At 38.5% G+C, this 18,315-nt stretch overlaps 1 protein-coding gene across 3 annotated transcripts; it reads left to right on the top strand.

The window, feature by feature from the left end:
* The first annotated feature begins 5,419 nt into the window (after positions 1-5,419).
* On the top strand, positions 5,420-18,064 carry c7h15orf39 (chromosome 7 C15orf39 homolog). 3 transcript variants are annotated; one of them, XM_053500012.1, is made up of 4 exons: positions 5,420-5,588; positions 7,368-10,332; positions 14,847-14,875; positions 16,309-18,064. In XM_053500012.1, exons 2-4 carry the CDS (start codon positions 7,413-7,415, stop codon positions 16,312-16,314), a joined length of 2,955 nt encoding a protein of 984 aa, XP_053355987.1. In that variant the 5' UTR covers positions 5,420-5,588; positions 7,368-7,412; the 3' UTR covers positions 16,315-18,064. The 3 variants fall into 3 exon arrangements, with proteins under 3 accessions (XP_053355987.1, XP_053355984.1, XP_053355988.1); XM_053500009.1 differs by having other exon boundaries at positions 5,420-5,667; XM_053500013.1 differs by having other exon boundaries at positions 5,423-5,667.
* Positions 18,065-18,315: the final 251 nt, after the last annotated feature.

Genomic DNA, 18,315 nt, shown 5'->3' with positions numbered 1-18,315 from the left:
TGTGAAGTGTGAATGCTTGATCTGAGGTGTGAATGGCAACTTGACCAGTCAGGCTTGCACCAAGACTACTAGAGGTGTTACACTCCTTCAGTCATGCAGCATATTTATAACTGTTCTCTATTGTGTTGTACAAAAACAGTACAAAAGACTGGAGGTGAATTTGACTCTGCTGTTTCCTTCCACCTCCCATTAGACCAAGTTTGTCACATCTGATTTGTTTAGCAAAGCAGCTGTGATGTTTTTATTAGATGAAGGTACGTGCTGTCTTGTGTATGGTTGCCTTGTCTAAGAGTGCAACTTGTTCTCTTGCTATTGGCTGCTGAGCAGTTAGTCTGGAAAAGAGACTCTCAAGCAGGGAGGGAAACATTAATCAAGCAGAGGGAGTGACATCACAGGACCAGAGAGAGTATGTAGGGATGCAGGTTTATATATATATATATATATATATATATATATATATATATATATATATATATATATATATATATATATATAAAAGAGTATTTAGAGATGCAGGTGTATATATATATATATATATATATATATATATATATATATATATATATATATTACCTCTATATATTTATTTTATTTATTTATTTATTATTATTTTTTTTTTGGGGAAGGGGGGTGACTATTGACTGGTGAGTATTCTTTAACAGTCAGCTGTACAAAGAATTGCACAATGGTGCAATCCCTCAGATTCTTTTGAGAACATGGGAAAATTGCAACTTAATCAACCCAATGATAAAAAAAAAAAAAAAAGAAACACTAAAGCTATAGTGGATATAGCGCTATATCGTTTTTCATTCATGAAGGGAGTCCAAGTGATTGGTCCCCATCAGATTCTGAGGTTTTTGAGGTACCACCATGGTTGAGTGAACACTTCTGATATTTCCTTTTGTTGTCCTTTGGGGATATAGGGAGCTCCCCTCACAACACCCTCCCCACACCTGTGCTGTTCCCCAAAGTAGATTACAGGTATCACTGACTTGGCTGATGTAACTCTGTGTCTTAGTGAACTCAGCAAACACTGACACTGGCACATGTACTGTTGAGGTTTTATTAAATAGAACTGTACCAGTATAGTGGGATGCAGAAGAAGGGAGATGGGCATTACAAGCAAGAACATTTGAATTTAAAGTATGCCACCATTTCAAACATCAACACTGATGGTAGGAATTTCAATGATGTTTCACTTTAAAATGAGTCTACTTATACATATAATCAGTAGCTTCCGTTTGAATTACAAATACATTGCCTGTTGCTTTGAAGATGGTTATTGGTGTGAACATGCATACAATTTTTTTTTTTTACTATAAATGAGTTTTTTTTACATTTCCAATTATCACATCGCTCCAAATCTACTGTCTAAAGACTTGTTAACCACATACAGGGCTGAGTATGTACTGTAAATAACAAGCACTCAAGCCCACTTTAACCCCCTAATGCTGCTAAAGGTACTGTACACTTTTACAGCTTAGTAGTATAATTAAGACTGATACAGTGTTCAGTGGAAGGTTGCACTGTTTACTGCTTCATGTTTGAACCCTCAAATTTATTTTTGTTGCACTTTTTTTTAAATTATACTTGTTTTTATAATTTACTATATAATAACCGAGTTGCCTAAGCATGAAACTTAGCACTGCAGACTTTGTGCAAGAATAGATTTATCCTCTGTATTCAATAATCCAGTACATAAACCATATTTTGTACATGTACTTTACCTCCAGACATGTTATGCAATTCATGCAGTTCTGGACTGATCAGGTTGGCTTATATACCGAAATGTTAAGTATTTCTTTTTATACAGTAAACAGGTTAAATGCAGTTGTTTATTTGAGTGTCTGTTGTTGGCACTTAATGACTGGCTGTAATATTCTGATGCCATGGCAACAAACAGTGTAAGGTGGCATGTTTTCTTCCTATGAGAGATCATTTTCTGAAACTCAGATTAGGAGCAAAAAACAAAAACCCAGGGGGTGACATGGACGCCAACAGCTTGTCTAGACCGTGCAGGAGTAATCTCAAAGGATGAACAATTAGGCAGTGCTAACACATGCACTTCCACCTGAGGCAATGCCTGCAAAAATGGAGGCATATATACAGTAAGAACCTGCTTTTACATAAACATTTGATGATATTAGGGTATTTTATTTAGTAGACTCTTGGCGACCGGGTAGTTTTTTTTAATTTATTTAACATTATAACACTTATCAAAGCAGCTTACAATTAGTTAGCATTTTTTGATATAATAGTCCACAACACATGATTTGACTCTCTCTCTCTCTCTCTCTCTCATAAACACACACCAATAAATTTCGTATTTACCTTTGTGTATAGGCAAACCTTACAAGGCTTTTATGTGACATAAAATGTTGATGGCAGACATTAAACCCCATATAGGGGCTGGGATTGCAACAGAGTCTGCTAATATATTATCTATTTCTGACTACACTGACTATTTGTAGTCAACCATCAACTAGGACAGGGTGTCAGAATTTGATAAACAGAAGACAATATTTTAATTTAAAAAGCATTACGGTTAAATCTGTTACAGTTTTACAGAAATGCTCTACAGTTGTAGTACTGGCCTGGTGATATTGATAGTAATGAGCAGAATAATACTCCATTTTTAGGTATTTCTGGGTAAAGTGATTTGATAAGTAATTGCTATTGCCTACATTGTATTATTTGATTTTTTTTTTTTTTTTTTTTTTTTACTCAAATACGCTAAAAAACAAAGATGACACAGACACTCAGGTATTTCTTGCATGAATTAATCTTGCCAAAGGTTCAGATCTGTAGACTTGCATATAACACTCATAAGAATCCAGACTGTTTAGAAAACGGACATGCTCAATAGTGTCTCTTAAATCCTTTTAAATGACTCTGTCATGCCCATAAACAACTACTTCTCGAAAAACACATACCCCAACCTTCCCAAATTCCTGGACATAGAACGAATAGAAGAAGAGTCTGTGGAGTTTGAGTGGATAATACATTTATAATTTTGGTTTCATGAGGAAACTACACGGTTCTGTTGAAATAAAATGGTATGAAATGGTCGGAAATGTTTCTTCCTTCTTTCAGCTAAACTGATCCAAAATTGCTGAAACTTTGTAAGAAATGAAAGATTCAATTCAAACGGGAAGGACTATTGCAAAATTAGGTTTATTGCATGCAAAACAGAGAAAACTGAGCTGAGCTGTTCTTGAGATTCGAATGAACTCATTTTCATTTTATTGCCCTAATATTTATACTTTCCTTACTGCCTTCAGAACGCCCAGCAACCAGCTGGTTCCATCCACACCCATAATATCTGACTTTAGTTTCCCATTATCATACCCCTTATTGTTTTTGTTATAAAGAGAGATTTTAGGTGGTTACTCGTGGCCCTTAGACAGAAATTATGTCATCCCTTTTTTCAACCCCATTCCATAGCACAAATTGGAACTATTATCTTCCATCTCACACATATATGTAAAATAAAATAAAAAAAATTATACTGTAGTTGCAAGCAACGATGAACGGGACCAACCACCTTGGGCCCATCATCGCCCCCAGGCACACTAGAAAGACAATGGGCACAGTGGGCACATCCATTTAAAGGGGACATACCAATACCATTTATGACATAATTTATGACATTCTCTTGAGATCACATAGGCACCCTTTGGTGGCAAACGGTCAAATTTCACTGGGTGCGTTTGTTCACAACCCAAAATAACTGACTTCCTGTTGAGTTAAGCCCAAGACATGCAATGCAGAATTTGTTTAGCTCAATGAGCTCTAAATGTCTACCGGATTTCGCATGTGTACCTGCAAATGTGTTTGAGCTTTGCAGCAAAATCTCATGTGAGGGCCACGTGCCACACCTGGGGCCCAGCTGCTCAGCCATCCAAATTCAATTCACTTGTATTTGAATAGCGCTTTTAACCATGGTCACTGTCGCAAAGCACCTTTACAGAAACAGAAGAAAATTATGGAAATGTGTATGAAATGTGAGAAAAGGTGTATGAATCAAAAAGATCAGATTGTCCCTGATGTGCAAGCTGAGAGAGATGGTGGCGAGGAAAAACTCCCAGACATGGCAATTTGAAGAAACCTTGAGAGAAACCAGACTTAACAGGGAACCCATCCTCATTTGAGTGATAACGGATTGCAGGAATTGTTGTGCAGTCATACTGTGTGTTAGGCAGCTGGAGGTTCAACATAACAGATGATGTCTTAAAGTTAATATGGAGTCTAGTTCATTTTTAGGAGGCTCAGGTAGACTGTAGAAAACTCCAGTCCTAAACATTTGAGCGATTGCAGAATCTAGTGAGGGCAGGACTGCCTTCAGGGTAAAGTGGAACCGTCCCCAGACATGAGGGCTCCCTGGGATGTGAAGCAACCAGTCACTTCACCGTTAATAAAATGAAAGCAAATTCCAACCTGTCTTCCAATTTTTATAATTTTTTGGGCATCTTACAACCCTCTAAAAGCCCTGGATGCAAGGAAAAAGAAAATCCTTAGAATAACATTAGGGGTTCTTTACACACTAAGACATCAACAATATCGGGCCTTAGCACTATTATTATTACATTATAGTGGTGGCAATGTCATAATAGCCACCACCTGTCATAGTGCTTGGGCCCTAATAATGAAATGCATGCAATACATGGAACGGATGTCACACACACACATGATTATATTTTCCCCAGAGGTAACTGTAACTTGGATATATCTCTTACCTAGAAAGGTACCTTGAAAGCTCATCTCGGAAAGGTAGTTATGGTCCAATCTTAAATATTTGTAATGGTAAACTAGATGTACATTTCTTTGCAAAAATATAAATAAAAAGGTATACACAATCAGTACAGTTTATGTTACCTTTTCTGCATAGTCCTAGATAGCATAAGCTATTTTTTACATTTTAGACGAATGAGGTTCAACTTATATATATATAAGTAATAAAAGGTGAACCTCATTCATGTTGTAAAAAACATATATATATATATATATATATATATATATATATATATATATGTGTGTGTGTGTGTGTGTGTGTGTGTGTGTGTTTATATGTTACTGTTGGGGAAAAAAAAAAATATATATATATATATATATATATATATATATATATATAAATTTCAACAGTTAGCAGTAAATCTATGACCTCATTAAAGTAAAATGAATTTGCAAACACTCGGGAATGTAAATAAGCGCTTTATATGTTTTTGTCTGTTAATATTTAAAAGACACACAAATACACATACACACACACACACACACACACAGACTCGTCGTTTGCTGCTCATTGCAATCAGTGCATTACTGCGCCAGTAACCTTTAGATCCTCCCCTCTTTTTCTGTCGTGCTGTAATTGGTTAACCGTGTGACAACAGCGTACATACTTTTGGACTGACGCCTAACATTACAAACTCTTGAGAAAAATAAGTCTGTGCGGTCTGAGCAGCCTCCAGCGTCTCTCCATCCGTCCCTTCGTGGTGTTCGAGCGCTTGGTGTGGACTCGCTGATGGCTAACCTCGGCTTTGGGCATGGCTAGTGTGACTGAACCGGGCGAGTAGGAGTTTCTCACCTCGGTGAGTTCTTGTTGATGGAGTGTGTTGTTTATGAGCACTTTGTACGGAGGATCGCGGAGAAAGCCTCGCAGTCATGTCGGTAAGTTTGTGTGTTTTGTGTTTTGTGTTGTGTGTTTGGGTTCTTGTTGGTTTGAGCTGCGCGTGAGGCTTTACCTGGACTCCGAGAGCACGTGAGGCTGCGCGTGAAGGCGAGACCACACTTCTATTCGACACACGGATGGAAATCTCACCAGTCTGAAGATGTTCAAGTTTTGGCGAGTGAAACAAAGAGGAGTCTGTGATTAATGTCACGGTGCAGGCTGAGAAGGGTTAAGGCGGCTTTTCGATGTTGACGGAAGTTTCCTTAGAGACTCGAGAATGAACTCGTGGGTTTGTACTGCGTGCTGCTGGCGCGTGCATGCAAACAGTCTACGCGTAAACATTAACGGGTATCATAGGTAACAGTTTTCTCCAGCGATGGGTGTAAACAGATCAACTAAAATGTTTTTCCCCCTCACATTCGCACGGTTTTCCATGATGAAAGTCTTAAAGGTTTCATCATGACTCTGGACTACCACCCTCATCACTGAGTGAAATACAGTGAAATACATTCACTACACACTGTGTTATTTATCACTTCAAATCAATAAACTCAAACATTTCACACAATAAAGCCTGTATCTACTCCTTTTCCTTAAATAAATAAGCAGATGTATTCATAATCGCCTCTTATAAATGATGAAACCTAATCTTTGAATCCAGGTATTGTACAGTATAGTCCTTTCTCTTAATTAATTAGATGCGTCCCATATAGGATTTATAAAAACACAATATAGCAGCAATGTGTCGACCATCAGGCAGTTTCAATAAGCGCATGAGCTGAATTTTTAGCTGATTGACTTACTTTAGGTCATCTCAAGCACAGACCTATTGATTGTATGTACCAGATTTACAATTTATCATGCAACCAAAAATATGCTTCTTGGAGGACCATAATTGTGAAACCATGCTGACAAAAAAAAAGAAAGAGTCTGAGTTTGGTTATTCTCGCTTTTCGTTGCATAAATATAAACTGGGGTGTTTGAGTGTTCATTTACTATTTGACGACGATGTGGGGAATCTTTGATGTTAACAGGGTGCCGCCCAGGGAGAGCCTGGTGAAACAGGTTTTAGCGACTGACACGTAGAGTCATATACCAGTGCGGTGTAAAAAGGGTGTTTCTCACAGTTTCTTAATGATGCCTCAAAACTGTAGCAATGAATATATTCGACTGCATTTGGGTAATAGACTATGTCAGGTTTTAGAGAACTATAACAGCTAAAATGACATATTTTGTACATGACTGCAAGTTATTTGCAAGCAATTTGATATGTGTATTAGGAAAAATATTCCAATGACTGATGTAATCCTGGTAGAGTCATGGGGCAGTTTGTAATATTACTGACTTGCTATGCATGCATATGATTGTGCCTCATAATAGGGTTTTATCTTATTTCCAAAAAATACTGGAGCTTTTTATTTTGAAGAACACTGAAGTCATTGTAATAATTGTGCATGTAAGAAATAGACACTGACCTTGACAAAGGCTAAATGTTTTTGATAAAGTCTTGAGTATTTAAAAAGTTTCTTTTTTTCCCCCTTTCAGTTTCCTTACTTTCATATTCTATTTTAATGTACCAATCATAGTTGTTTTTTGCCTTGTCAATTACATATTTATTCGTGTGAAAATGTAATATAATGGGATGTGATTTTAAGTTATGATTTAAGAAAGCATCTAAATTGTTTTTGTCTTTTATCAGATGTCATTTGGAACAAATATATAGCCTCAAAGACAGGAGAGGAGGATGAACAGTAAGGGGGTGCAGCCTTTCATGGATCCTTTACCTCAAGGCAAGAGAATAAGACTAGAGGGTACTATGAGTACTGTGGGGACGTCAGGGCTTTCAAAAGCCAACAACCCTCCCCATTATTCCCAAGACAAATCTTTACCCTACAGACACACCTATATGTCTTGCTCTCTCAGTGGACAAGAGCCTTTAGATCTTCTCTCGCAATGGAGTCCCCCTAGAATGTTTGTGAGAAATGGAGGGAGCCCTGTGGTTCCTTCTTCAGCCACAGAGGGGTCAATTACAAATCCAGTCATTTACAGGCCTGAAAATGTGAGCTTCCCTGAGGACACTGGTTCTCCAACTGTAGCAGAGCAAGTAGCTGTTAAGCAGAAGCTTGCCTTCTGTACTAGAAGTCCAAGTAAGCACAGCCCTAGTAGTGCAGGGTTAATATCCCCTGTTCCTTTGAGGAAAATCCCTATAGGATGCACAAGCTTATCCCCCTCAACAGCAGAAAAATCTGGTGGACTTGCTATTCCAAAACCTGTGTATGGACATAGTCCTTGCTGTGCTGGACAAAGGTGCACAATAGGTCACAGTTATACTATAGACCAAGGGCTGCAAAGGAGGCCCCCACAAATGTTTGAGGACGATCGGATGGCTTGTTATGGTTACTGGCCATGCATGCGTAAAAATGGGTCAGAAGCCTTGATGCCGCAAGGATTATTGCCATTTGAGCACTGCGGAGAAAGGATGCCATTAAAAGGCGTAACCACAGATGGCTGTCCTGGTCTTACCCCAAGCAAACCTCAACGAGTCTCTGCTTTTTCTGACCCACGCCAGAGCAATTATATGTATAAACATCTTCACCCGTTTGTTCCCTCTTCACCAGATCACTGTCAACGATTTCAGATGCCCAGACAGGCACATAAGGATCTGGTACCCGTATATGATCAAGTACCTGGGATGCAATATGAAACACACATGCAAATTTTTCCAGACTGTCCTCACACATCTAAGTATAGAGAGATACCTCAACACTCATTGCTTTATTGTCCAAAGAATAACATGGATGATTACAGAACTGAAAAACATCAGCCAACATCTGGGCAGCGCCCAATTCCTCAGCCTTTTTTTAAGGATTTCAGAAATCCTTTTACCATGGCCCCTTCTGCCCACCCATCTGCCAGGAATGTACCTGCCTATCCTGCTTATAGAACACACTTAAATACTAGACACATTAACCTGTTCAATAAGAGACCACTTTGTCCTCCTGTTATGCAGCACTTGGAACAACCACTGGATTTTTCCATGCGGCGAGAGCAGAGTACAAGCTCCAACCAGGAAGAAACTCCTCAAAGACAGTTTGGAATTAAAAGGACTTTCCATCAAACTGAACCACAATCCCACTACAGGGTTTTAAGTAATTTTCATCAGGAAAATCCATCCCTGGACATTGCATGTCAGGGACAAGACAGTGGTCATGTTAATAGTCATACTTATACGGGCTCTTCTACGTGCACTGGTGATATGTTTAATAAAAAGCAGAGTCTTTGTTTTTCAGACCAAACAAATAATGTTTCTGTCGTATCTAAAAAGCACAGGGTGGAAACTGACAATAGCTGTAAAAATGATTCTTTGGTTAAACATCAAATGATACACCAGCTAAAAGCAATTGAGTCTAAGCACCCTCCTTCTCCTCCACTGCCAATAATTAACAAAGTCTTTAGTCTGGCCCCTTACAAAGCCTACTTAGAAGCTACAGGTTCATTGACATCTGCACGAGATCCCAGTTGTCCAATAACGACACAAGACTCAGAGCCACCAAAAGATGAACCAAAAGCACAGAATGCAGATCCAAAAACTATCTTAGACAAAGTTGTCTTAAAATTGAAAGTAAAAACTGAGAAAATAGAGTCTGATGAAAGGGCAGATCAGTCAGAAAAAGAGAGCAACAGTCCTAGGATTAATCAGAACAACCATAATGTAAATGTTAAAAACGAACAAGGAAATTTAGAATCAACAGAGGGTGACACCAAATGCAACTTGGTTACAAAAAGTGGCTTTTATTCAAGTTCTAAGTTAGTCACACCTGAAATGCCAGAACACCCCATTGGATGCAGTAATGCGAATAAAGTGAAGGATGGACCTGCTATATCAGCTCAAAACGTTGATGAAAAATTTGTTTTTTCAGCCAGTTTGTCTGGCAAACGCTCATTTTCAACTGAGCCAAATCAAGCTCAATTTTCCCTTAATAAAATTCCTCCTCATTGCCTTAAACTAACTAGCTTTAAAATAAATTTGCCAGAAGCCTTTAAAACACCTGTGTCTTCAAGCCCTGAGGTTCTCCAGTCCTCTGTTGAGAATAAAACAGGCATAAGCAGCAGGCAAGCTCGGTATCAGTTCATGGAGCTTCACCAGTCACTCTGCCAACTTGTATCAGGCTGCATTTCTCAAACCTCACATTGTGAGCTCAGGAACTGGTTGTCCAGGTTGGATCTGGATGAGTCTGCTTCTCCTCCAGCTAAAACACAAAAAGTCTCATGTCTTCTGGGCTCCAAAGCTAGGGAGGTATGGATGAAAGATGAAGGCATGGTGAGGGCACTCCAGAAAGTCCTTTGTCACCTTGAGAACTATGTAAAAATTCAAGAGTGCCCATTTCCTCATGTCATCAGAGCAGGGGCAGTGTTCATCCCCATGCTGGTAGTTAAGGAGGTGCTATTTCCTCAGGTCCAGGGCACATTTATAGACCAGGTTCTACAAGAGCATCGAGTTGAGTTGCGGCCAACCACACTGTCAGAGGAGAGACAGCTGACTCAACTGCACAAGCGGGCTTTTTCTTCTAAACTACGGAGGCTCCTGTCCCTTAAACACCTGCCATGTATATATCCAGATGTCCTCAGTCTTCTCTACTATGCTGGTGTCTGTGAAGTTCTTGGTAAGTTAACAATCACTTTTTTTTTAAATAGTTCTGTTGGATTTGTACTTTTTAAAGGACTGCAGAGTTGTATGCATTTTACACCGATCTGAAAGATACAAATATAAGTCGAAGGCAGAGGGCGGGACTGCTGTTATAATTTCCCTTTTGTTTTTTTGACATGATAAATTAAGATTTCTTTAGACCTTTTAGAAATTTTTCCATCATGTATTTAGGGATTTTGTTTTTGTTAATTTCTCACGGGCAACACATGGCTTAGTGGTTAAGCTTTCCACCTTGATTCCTGGCCAGGTTAGAGTCCCGCCTCAGTGTATGGCGTTTGGTGGGGTTTCCTCTCCCAGTCTAAAGACATGCATATTAGGCTAATTGGCGTTCCCTAAATTGCCTGTTGCGTGTGAATGAGTGTGTGGGTGCCCTGTGATGGATTGGCAACCTGTCCAGGGTGTACCCTGCCTTGTGCCCAAAGTCTCCTGGGATAGAGACTGATGTTGGTGACCCGGAACAAAAATGTACAGTCTGCTATAGTCTAATAGAAATTCTGTGAATGGAAATGGTAATGAAAGCAACATTTTTAAGTTTATCAGTAACTCTGTTTTCAAGCTCTTATCTTTTCAACTTTGGTTAAAGATGACCTTGAGTTCCTGACCTGTCATTTGCATGCAGGTCAGTTATACACAGTGAGGTGACCTGAAAGATTGCTTTTAAAAAAGTTTTGCATTTGGTTACATCTTTTGTTTGAAATCTGTGGAACAAAGAGGATTATTCTACTGAGAGAGTCAGTTTCCTCATGCAGATCCAGGCGTATTTCGAATAAAAGAGGTTTCCACAGCCAAAAAAGTCATGAGTTTTTAATTTTTAAGTAAGTAATTAAGGAAATAAGTTTCATCACAAGACATTGTAATATGAATATCAGTGCAATTAAATATCTATCCAATAAGCTATGTATAGAGCTGGTGTCTGATAGGGAGTCGGAAAGACTGAGCAGACATGTACAAAGCAGCACCCTGTGGTTTAAAATCAGAACATCTTCAGTGGGACTGATGGTTTTGACAGTGATAGTCGAGAGTATTACAACATCATTCCAAAATAACTAATGAGTTAAAACACTTTTCCCCCAATTATGTACTGTGAAGACAATAGCATAGAATTAACATAGCCTTCATACTCATCAAGCCATGCAGCAAGTTTTTATGCTATGTGGGTGGGGAAATTGTCATCTCGTCATCAGGATGGAACGATTTCTTAACAGTATTCTAGTGATCAGTCAGAATGTGTTTGTATTGATTTGCATATCTTGAATCTAGAATCTATACTCATCCTTCTGTGGGCAGAAGTAGACCAAAACGCTGATGAGATAAGATGTAATATCAGATCAAATTGTATTTGTCACATACAGTCATACACAGTATGATATGAAGTGAAATGCTTAAATGACTGCCAGTGACCTTAAAATTTAAAAAAAGTAAAGGTTTATTATGAAATAAGTGAATTTTTCACAAATTAGAAATGTACAAAAATATGGAAAAAAAAACTTAAGCTGTAAAAAGAATAAGAATTTCACGTTATGTACAAATAATAGAATAGGAATAAGAATAAAATAGGAATATAAAAAAATATAATAAAATATAATAAAATCCAGAAGGGTTGAAGTGGAACCATGTCTAGTTATGGGCAAGACAACGTGCAGAATAACATGCAAAGGTCGCAGTTCAAAGGTCGCAGTTCTGTGGCGTGCAAAATGTTCAAGTCTGTCATATGTAGTGTGTGATGAGCAACGTGGTGGGTAGTGAGATTGTTTGTGAAAAAGCAGATCAGAGTGTTAAGTCCTCTGTGGTGTTGTAATTGAGAGACCGTATAGCCTTGAGGACTAAGCTCCTTCTCATGTCTCTCTGTGTTGGCCTTCAGGCAGCGGAAGCACTTTCTTGACTGCAACAGAGAGAACAGTCCATTTTTGGTGTGGCTGAGGTCCTTCACAATCTTCCTGGCCTTGATCCAGCACCACATGTTTTAGATTAAGTGTAGTTCAGGGAGCTTGTGGGAATGATGCGTTTAGCTAATTGCACCACCCTCTGTAGAGCTCAGCTGTCCTGCATGGTGCTCTTTTCGAACCAGGTTGTAATGTTTCCCGGGACCATGACGGGTACTGCGTGCTGTGAACATCGAAGTATCTGAAGCTGTCCACTCTATCCACTGGGCTCTATCCTTTGTCTTCCCGCTGTTCAGGAGGGGGTTGTTACTCTGCAAACAGTTCCCCAGATTCACAATCTCCTCCAGGTAGGTCGTCTCGTCGTTGTCAGAGATCAGGCCCACCACAACAATGTCGTCACAGCAAACTTGGTGGTGGAGTTGGTAGTAGCTACGCAGTCATACTTACGTGTACAAAGAGTACAGCAGGGGGCTTAGAACACAACCCAGGGGTACCGCCTGTGGTCTGCCAGTTAGGAATTTGGAGAACCACTGACATATGGATGGGCTGTCTCAGGTGCTCTAGCTTGGTGGTGGGTGTGGAGGGAATTATAGTGTTAAACGCTGAGCTGTAGTCGACAAAGAGCATTTCAACATAATTCCTCTTTTTTGTGCCCAAGTGAGTGATAGATGTATGAAGCTGCTGAGAGATGACATCGTATGTAAAGAGGTTCGGGCAGTATGCAAACTTCAGTGCCTTAATATTTCTGCATTAATTAGTGCCCTCCCAGTTTGTGAAAATGTCTTAAACTTGTGCCATATCCAGTGACCTCGGTGTCCGTGGCTGCTCAAATGACACACAGGTTGTGCGGTGCACCAGGGTAGCGTTGTCTTTTTGGAGCTTTTAACATGCTCAAAAAGGCACACAGGTTGTGTGGGGCAGCAAGGTGGCGATGGCACAGGTGCTTGGGCCCACTCATCGTTGCTTGCAACTATATTTATTCTTGTATTTTTGCCATAATTGTATAGGATTCTAGAACACATCTGGCTTATAAGGAGGTATTTGGGATTGTAGCAAATCCGTTTTTAAGCTGTGAAGATAGCTGATGAACAAATTTCTTCATATTTACCCATACAAATAACACCAGTTCTATAATGAACTCTCTGGTTCTGATGTTACTGCAGCTTCTTGATCGACCAAACCATAATTTTATAAACAATAAACATGCACATCTGTAAACCTTGGAGATTAAGCTCCCTACTCACTCTGGAACATTCCACCAAAATAGGCAACAAATTAAATATTTATTCAAAGTATGTTATATTACGATCATTTATAGTTATGCGAGCTTTTCTAATTAATACGTGTTCATCCTGTTGGATTTGTGTACACTAGCAATACCTGCTTACAAAGCAGTTAGAACCAGTTATACCAGAGTGTGTTTGAATCAATCAAGCAGATGTGAATGGTCAGAGAGGTTTTGTTCGGATTGTATGTGATATTTCCTAATTTGCTTATGTTGTTTAATTGTTAATTTATTATAGGAAATTACCATTATTCTCTTCAAACTTTGCTTTTGTAACAATGGATAATAAAATTTCGATTTTTTTTCTGTCAGGAGAAATGTAAATGAAGTTAATCACTGGAAATCGATCTATTTATTCTAAAGTGATCCAAAATAAGATTTGTGACACTGACATGTATTAGCCCCGAAATATAGTCTCCCATCATGTTTTTGTTGCACATTCCTTTGGTAGCGGCGTTTAATCCAGTATGCCGAAATATGCCACATATTGACACATTTTATCACATGATGCCTCAGTTTACCATTTTTCATTCTTGTCTTGATGCATTGTCCTTTTACATAGCAGAATGTGTCAGGAGAATGCAGTGCCTTGATGTTTTTCACTTGGGCAGAAAAGATAAAAATAGGTATTTTCCATTTACTTTAGGCATAAGCAATGCGGAATTAACAGTAAGTAAAAGCGTTTGTTAGAAATTTTTATTGTTGCATAGCTGCATGATTCAAGACAGTAGTTGAGGCTGAAACGTGAACGGAGGTTTATGTGCTTGGTATATGTTACTTTTTTTTTTTTTACAGTAAAATATAAACAGCCTTTGAACTGGGACTTGTAGGACATATGTGCAATGTTACATAAGACAAGTAATATATAGACTTAATAAACATGTCCTTTAACAAAGTAAATACTACAGTGTTTATGTGTTGAGGGTTTTTTTTACGAGATATTTATTTAACATTTAAGGAAGCGATAGAAAGAAAAGCAGATGTTGGTGAGGGAATGACTTTTTATAGCAGCTATGATGAAAGTAATATGCTAACAAAAAAGTCACCGTATCAATAAAAGTTTTAGTTTTCTTGTTTATTTATTAGGTTTTTTTTTTTTACAAAACCATGAGGACTGGCTAATAATGTTTGTTAAAAAAGGTTCCTAAATAAAATAGGCTAAATGACTTGAATTACTTATTTTTATCTTTTATTATTATTATTATTATTGTTATAATTATAATTTTTTTTAACTTTAATTTAAATGTTTCTTTTTTTTATTTCACATTTTATTTAGTTGTAAACCCTTTTTTTATTTTGCAGATTCTACTCCTACAGATGATGCACAAAAGGTACTTCTTTCTCTGTTGCCCCACTTTTCTTTCTGTTCACTCTTTTCTGTTCGTGAAGCTAAGCTTTTATTTCTTTGTCTCTCTTATCTCCGTGCTCTTGGCTGTCAGCACAGCTTTGAGTTCATTCTTTAAATGTCGAGGAGGCTGCAGGAAAGACAGGATCCCACTCGTGCACTGTTGCAGGTAGAGCCAGCGTCTGCGTAATGTTATATCGGATGCTGCGGCAAACTGCAGGAAATGATGTGGTTTGGGATCCCTGTCAAAACTGTTGCACACATCCCCTTAGCAAAGAAGCGTCTCGGGCATCCGTTGATAAAACAGCGCAGGTGTTTACTCAGCCTAGTTATCATGTACAGCTTCCTCCACCTTTTCACCTTTTTGAAATTTTTGTATAATATACAAAGTATAAATGTATTTGATTTTTCAGAAAGATGTTTTTGCCAGCTCTTTATACCATCAAAACTTTATACATATATACCATATTAGCCAGATTTTCTCTCATTGCATAAGTTTGTGGGGTTTTTTTTTCCTGACAAACAAAATTGCTCTTCAATTGCTTCAATTGCTCTTTTACTTGCTCATGTCTGTTTTCCACCTTTCTTTATTGTCATGCAATTATATTCTTAATCTTAAGACTCCATATTAGCCAAGCTGTGTCTACTTAGTTCCATACGGCCAAAACACAGTAGTGGTGCTGATTTTATTTCATTTTAATGTTATACAAATAATACAGAAAATGTATGTGCAAACTTAAGAAGCTACTTCTAAAGTTTATGCAACGAAAAAGTGACCAATCTTGCTTCCCTAAACATTTAAAGTTTCTAATTTCAGCCGTTTCCCCTAAAATGTCAATTTTCAGTGTTGTACTGTAATGCTTCAAACAATAATATTTATATTTCTTTGGGTATCGATACTAAAATTGATGTAAGCTTCTAGAGGTGTATGAAATATAAAAATTGTTGCATAAATTAAAGAATTCCAGGTAAAATTAAGGATTTTTTTTCCCCAAAAAAATCTGTAGTGTCTGTTACCATGTCACATTCATGTTGCAACATCTTAACAATTTAGCATTTTAGAATAATACACTTTTTCAAGTTTGTCTTTCCCTGTGAAATCTATATGGCCGAGTTTCATCCAAATGACAATTAAGGCCATTGAACAAATTGAAAAAAGATTCAAAAACGTTACGGACACTACATAAAAGGACATGAAATTGTATCTGATAAACATATATATACATATTTATAAAACAAAAAACACTTTTTGACCTAGGTGAGACACTTGCACCACACTTACACCACCAGTATAATTGATGTGCTCTTAAGAGCCTTAAGTGACAAAGAAGGTTGACTTGATTGCTAAGAGCATAAGATGATGGCCTGCTGTTTTGCTTGAGTGAAGAAAAATGACGCATTGTCCTTGTCTCTCTGTAGGAATAGAAGTGAACGCCACTTTTAAAAAAGAATGCTCTGATGAAGCTGAAAGTTCGTTTAACATGTTTGAGGTGCACTGCATGTCGCCAAAGCCACACACGCCAGATGCTGCGCCGTGCGTTGAGAATCCAAGGCGACCCTCTTACCAGAAAAGTCTTAGGAGCAAAGGGAGGGTTAAGGGGACCTGCAAGAGAAGGTTTTTAGGGGACAACACTTCCTCTGAAGGGGAACAACCTGCTGAGGAATCGGAAAGCTGGACTTTTACCAACTGTTTGGAGGAAGAAAGATGGGAAAATGTACCGGCAGCCTGCACCGACGTAGACGCTCACGTTGAAGTGAAGATTGAATCGGATGCCGAGCAAGAGCCCGACAATTCCTGGGGACGGCCCTTGACGTCAGACGATCTCTCATCGGAAAGCACGGACGAGGATACAGAGATGAGCTCGTTGTCATCGTATGCGAGGCACAGGCCCGGTAGCTCTAAGAAGCGCTCGGACATGGTTCTAAAGCTCAGGAAAGTCTATTACACCAAAGGCCGACAAGGCCAAGTGTCTCACTACCAGAGAGTTCCGAACCAGCCTGAGAAACACAGAGGGAGACACAGACACCGAAAAAAGAAACGTAGAAGCTCCAAGGCTGGTATTCGCTACAGAGTGAGGGGGTTCTCCTCAGAATCCCAGCACCGCGCTTATCTCTCTACTCAGCGTACTTCACATCATAGAATGAGATGGGTTCTGCGCTCGGCAGCACAGAACACTCAACAGGCCATGAGGAACAGCTACCCGGATCTAGTGGGCAAAAGGATCCGCCATCTGTATGAAGAAAACGATAAGACGGAGGTGTGGTACAAGGGGGTAGTGCTGCGAATCCACGAGTCTCACCCCAACCCGCTAAAGACTGTGTTTGAGGTCAAATATGACAGCGAGCCCGAGTGGCAATACTACCTGGAGCTGCTACTCGACTACAAGAAAGGGTGGCTTCAAATTGAGGACTGAAGCGACTGAAGTGTAAAGGGCTTTTCTTTCAACTGTGAACTTTTTCATTCTCGTTGCATTTGTACATTTTAAAATGTGAATATTTCAAGCATGCTTTTTAAAATTCTGAAAATCAGGTTTAAAGAAGGATAAAAAATATTTATAAAGAGTTGTGTAAAGTTTTAACAGCTGCTGTACCAGTTTTGGTCGTATATCTGTTTGAGATATTCCTAAACCCAAACATTTCAGGTGCTCCACATTCCAGGACTGTGAACTAGTACCAAATGTCTTCTGTGTTTACATTTTTTTAAATTGCGGTTCACTTTTCGTACTGTGTTTAAACCAGCCGTAGCTTGTGACAATCTAAGTGCCTTTCTGTTTATTGAACCTGCTGTTAAAAAACCAGATTCTTTCAATATTTGGAGAAACGAGGAATTAACAGCCGGGGTGGAAAGCAGCAGTAACTAGCAGTTTTTTAAACTAAACCTAGACCTGTGTTTTGATAATATTGGATCACCCCCCCCCCCCCCCCAACCGTCTATTAAAACTTCACTTTGCCTGTGAAATTGCTGCTGAAAAAAATGTCTTGTGTTTACTTTTTTACAATATTTACATGTAGCAATTTTTTTTTTTCTAAAACTTTATTTTTGTTCTTGAGGTTTCTGCATACATCTTAAATACCTGCTTTTGTGTTAATAACCTCCTTCATTGTATTTGCTAAGTAGTATATATATTGTTACAGCCCCCTCTAATGGTTAAATTAAAATCAGAAGTGTAAGCTACTGTATTATCTATGGTCATGTATCATCTTGAAGAAAACCCAGTAAAGCAGAACACCACCCAGAAAAAAAAAAAAAAAAACACATTTTGCAACATTTGCACTTTAATATTCATTTTCTCCAAAACAGACAACTAATTTATTTCACATTTTACACTATGTATTTAAGAAACCAAACATTTGAATAGCATAAAGATATGTAGAAAAGTATTAAAACTTTCTCTTTTTTTTGATGTCTGAACCAAATAAAAGTAG

This window comes from Clarias gariepinus, chromosome 7 (assembly GCF_024256425.1).
Source record: "Clarias gariepinus isolate MV-2021 ecotype Netherlands chromosome 7, CGAR_prim_01v2, whole genome shotgun sequence".
Taxonomy (NCBI): domain Eukaryota; kingdom Metazoa; phylum Chordata; class Actinopteri; order Siluriformes; family Clariidae; genus Clarias; species Clarias gariepinus.
Note: the sequence above shows the minus strand (reverse complement) of the source record. Positions and strands in the feature narration are given on the sequence as shown.

Coding starts and splice junctions, on each gene's coding strand:
- c7h15orf39 (XM_053500012.1), top strand. CDS start 7,413: ATGAACAGTAAGGGGGTGCAGCCTTTCATGGATCCTTTACCTCAAGGC. Junction 10,333..14,846: donor TGGTGTCTGTGAAGTTCTTG/GTAAGTTAACAA, acceptor TTTATTTTGCAG/ATTCTACTCCTACAGATGAT.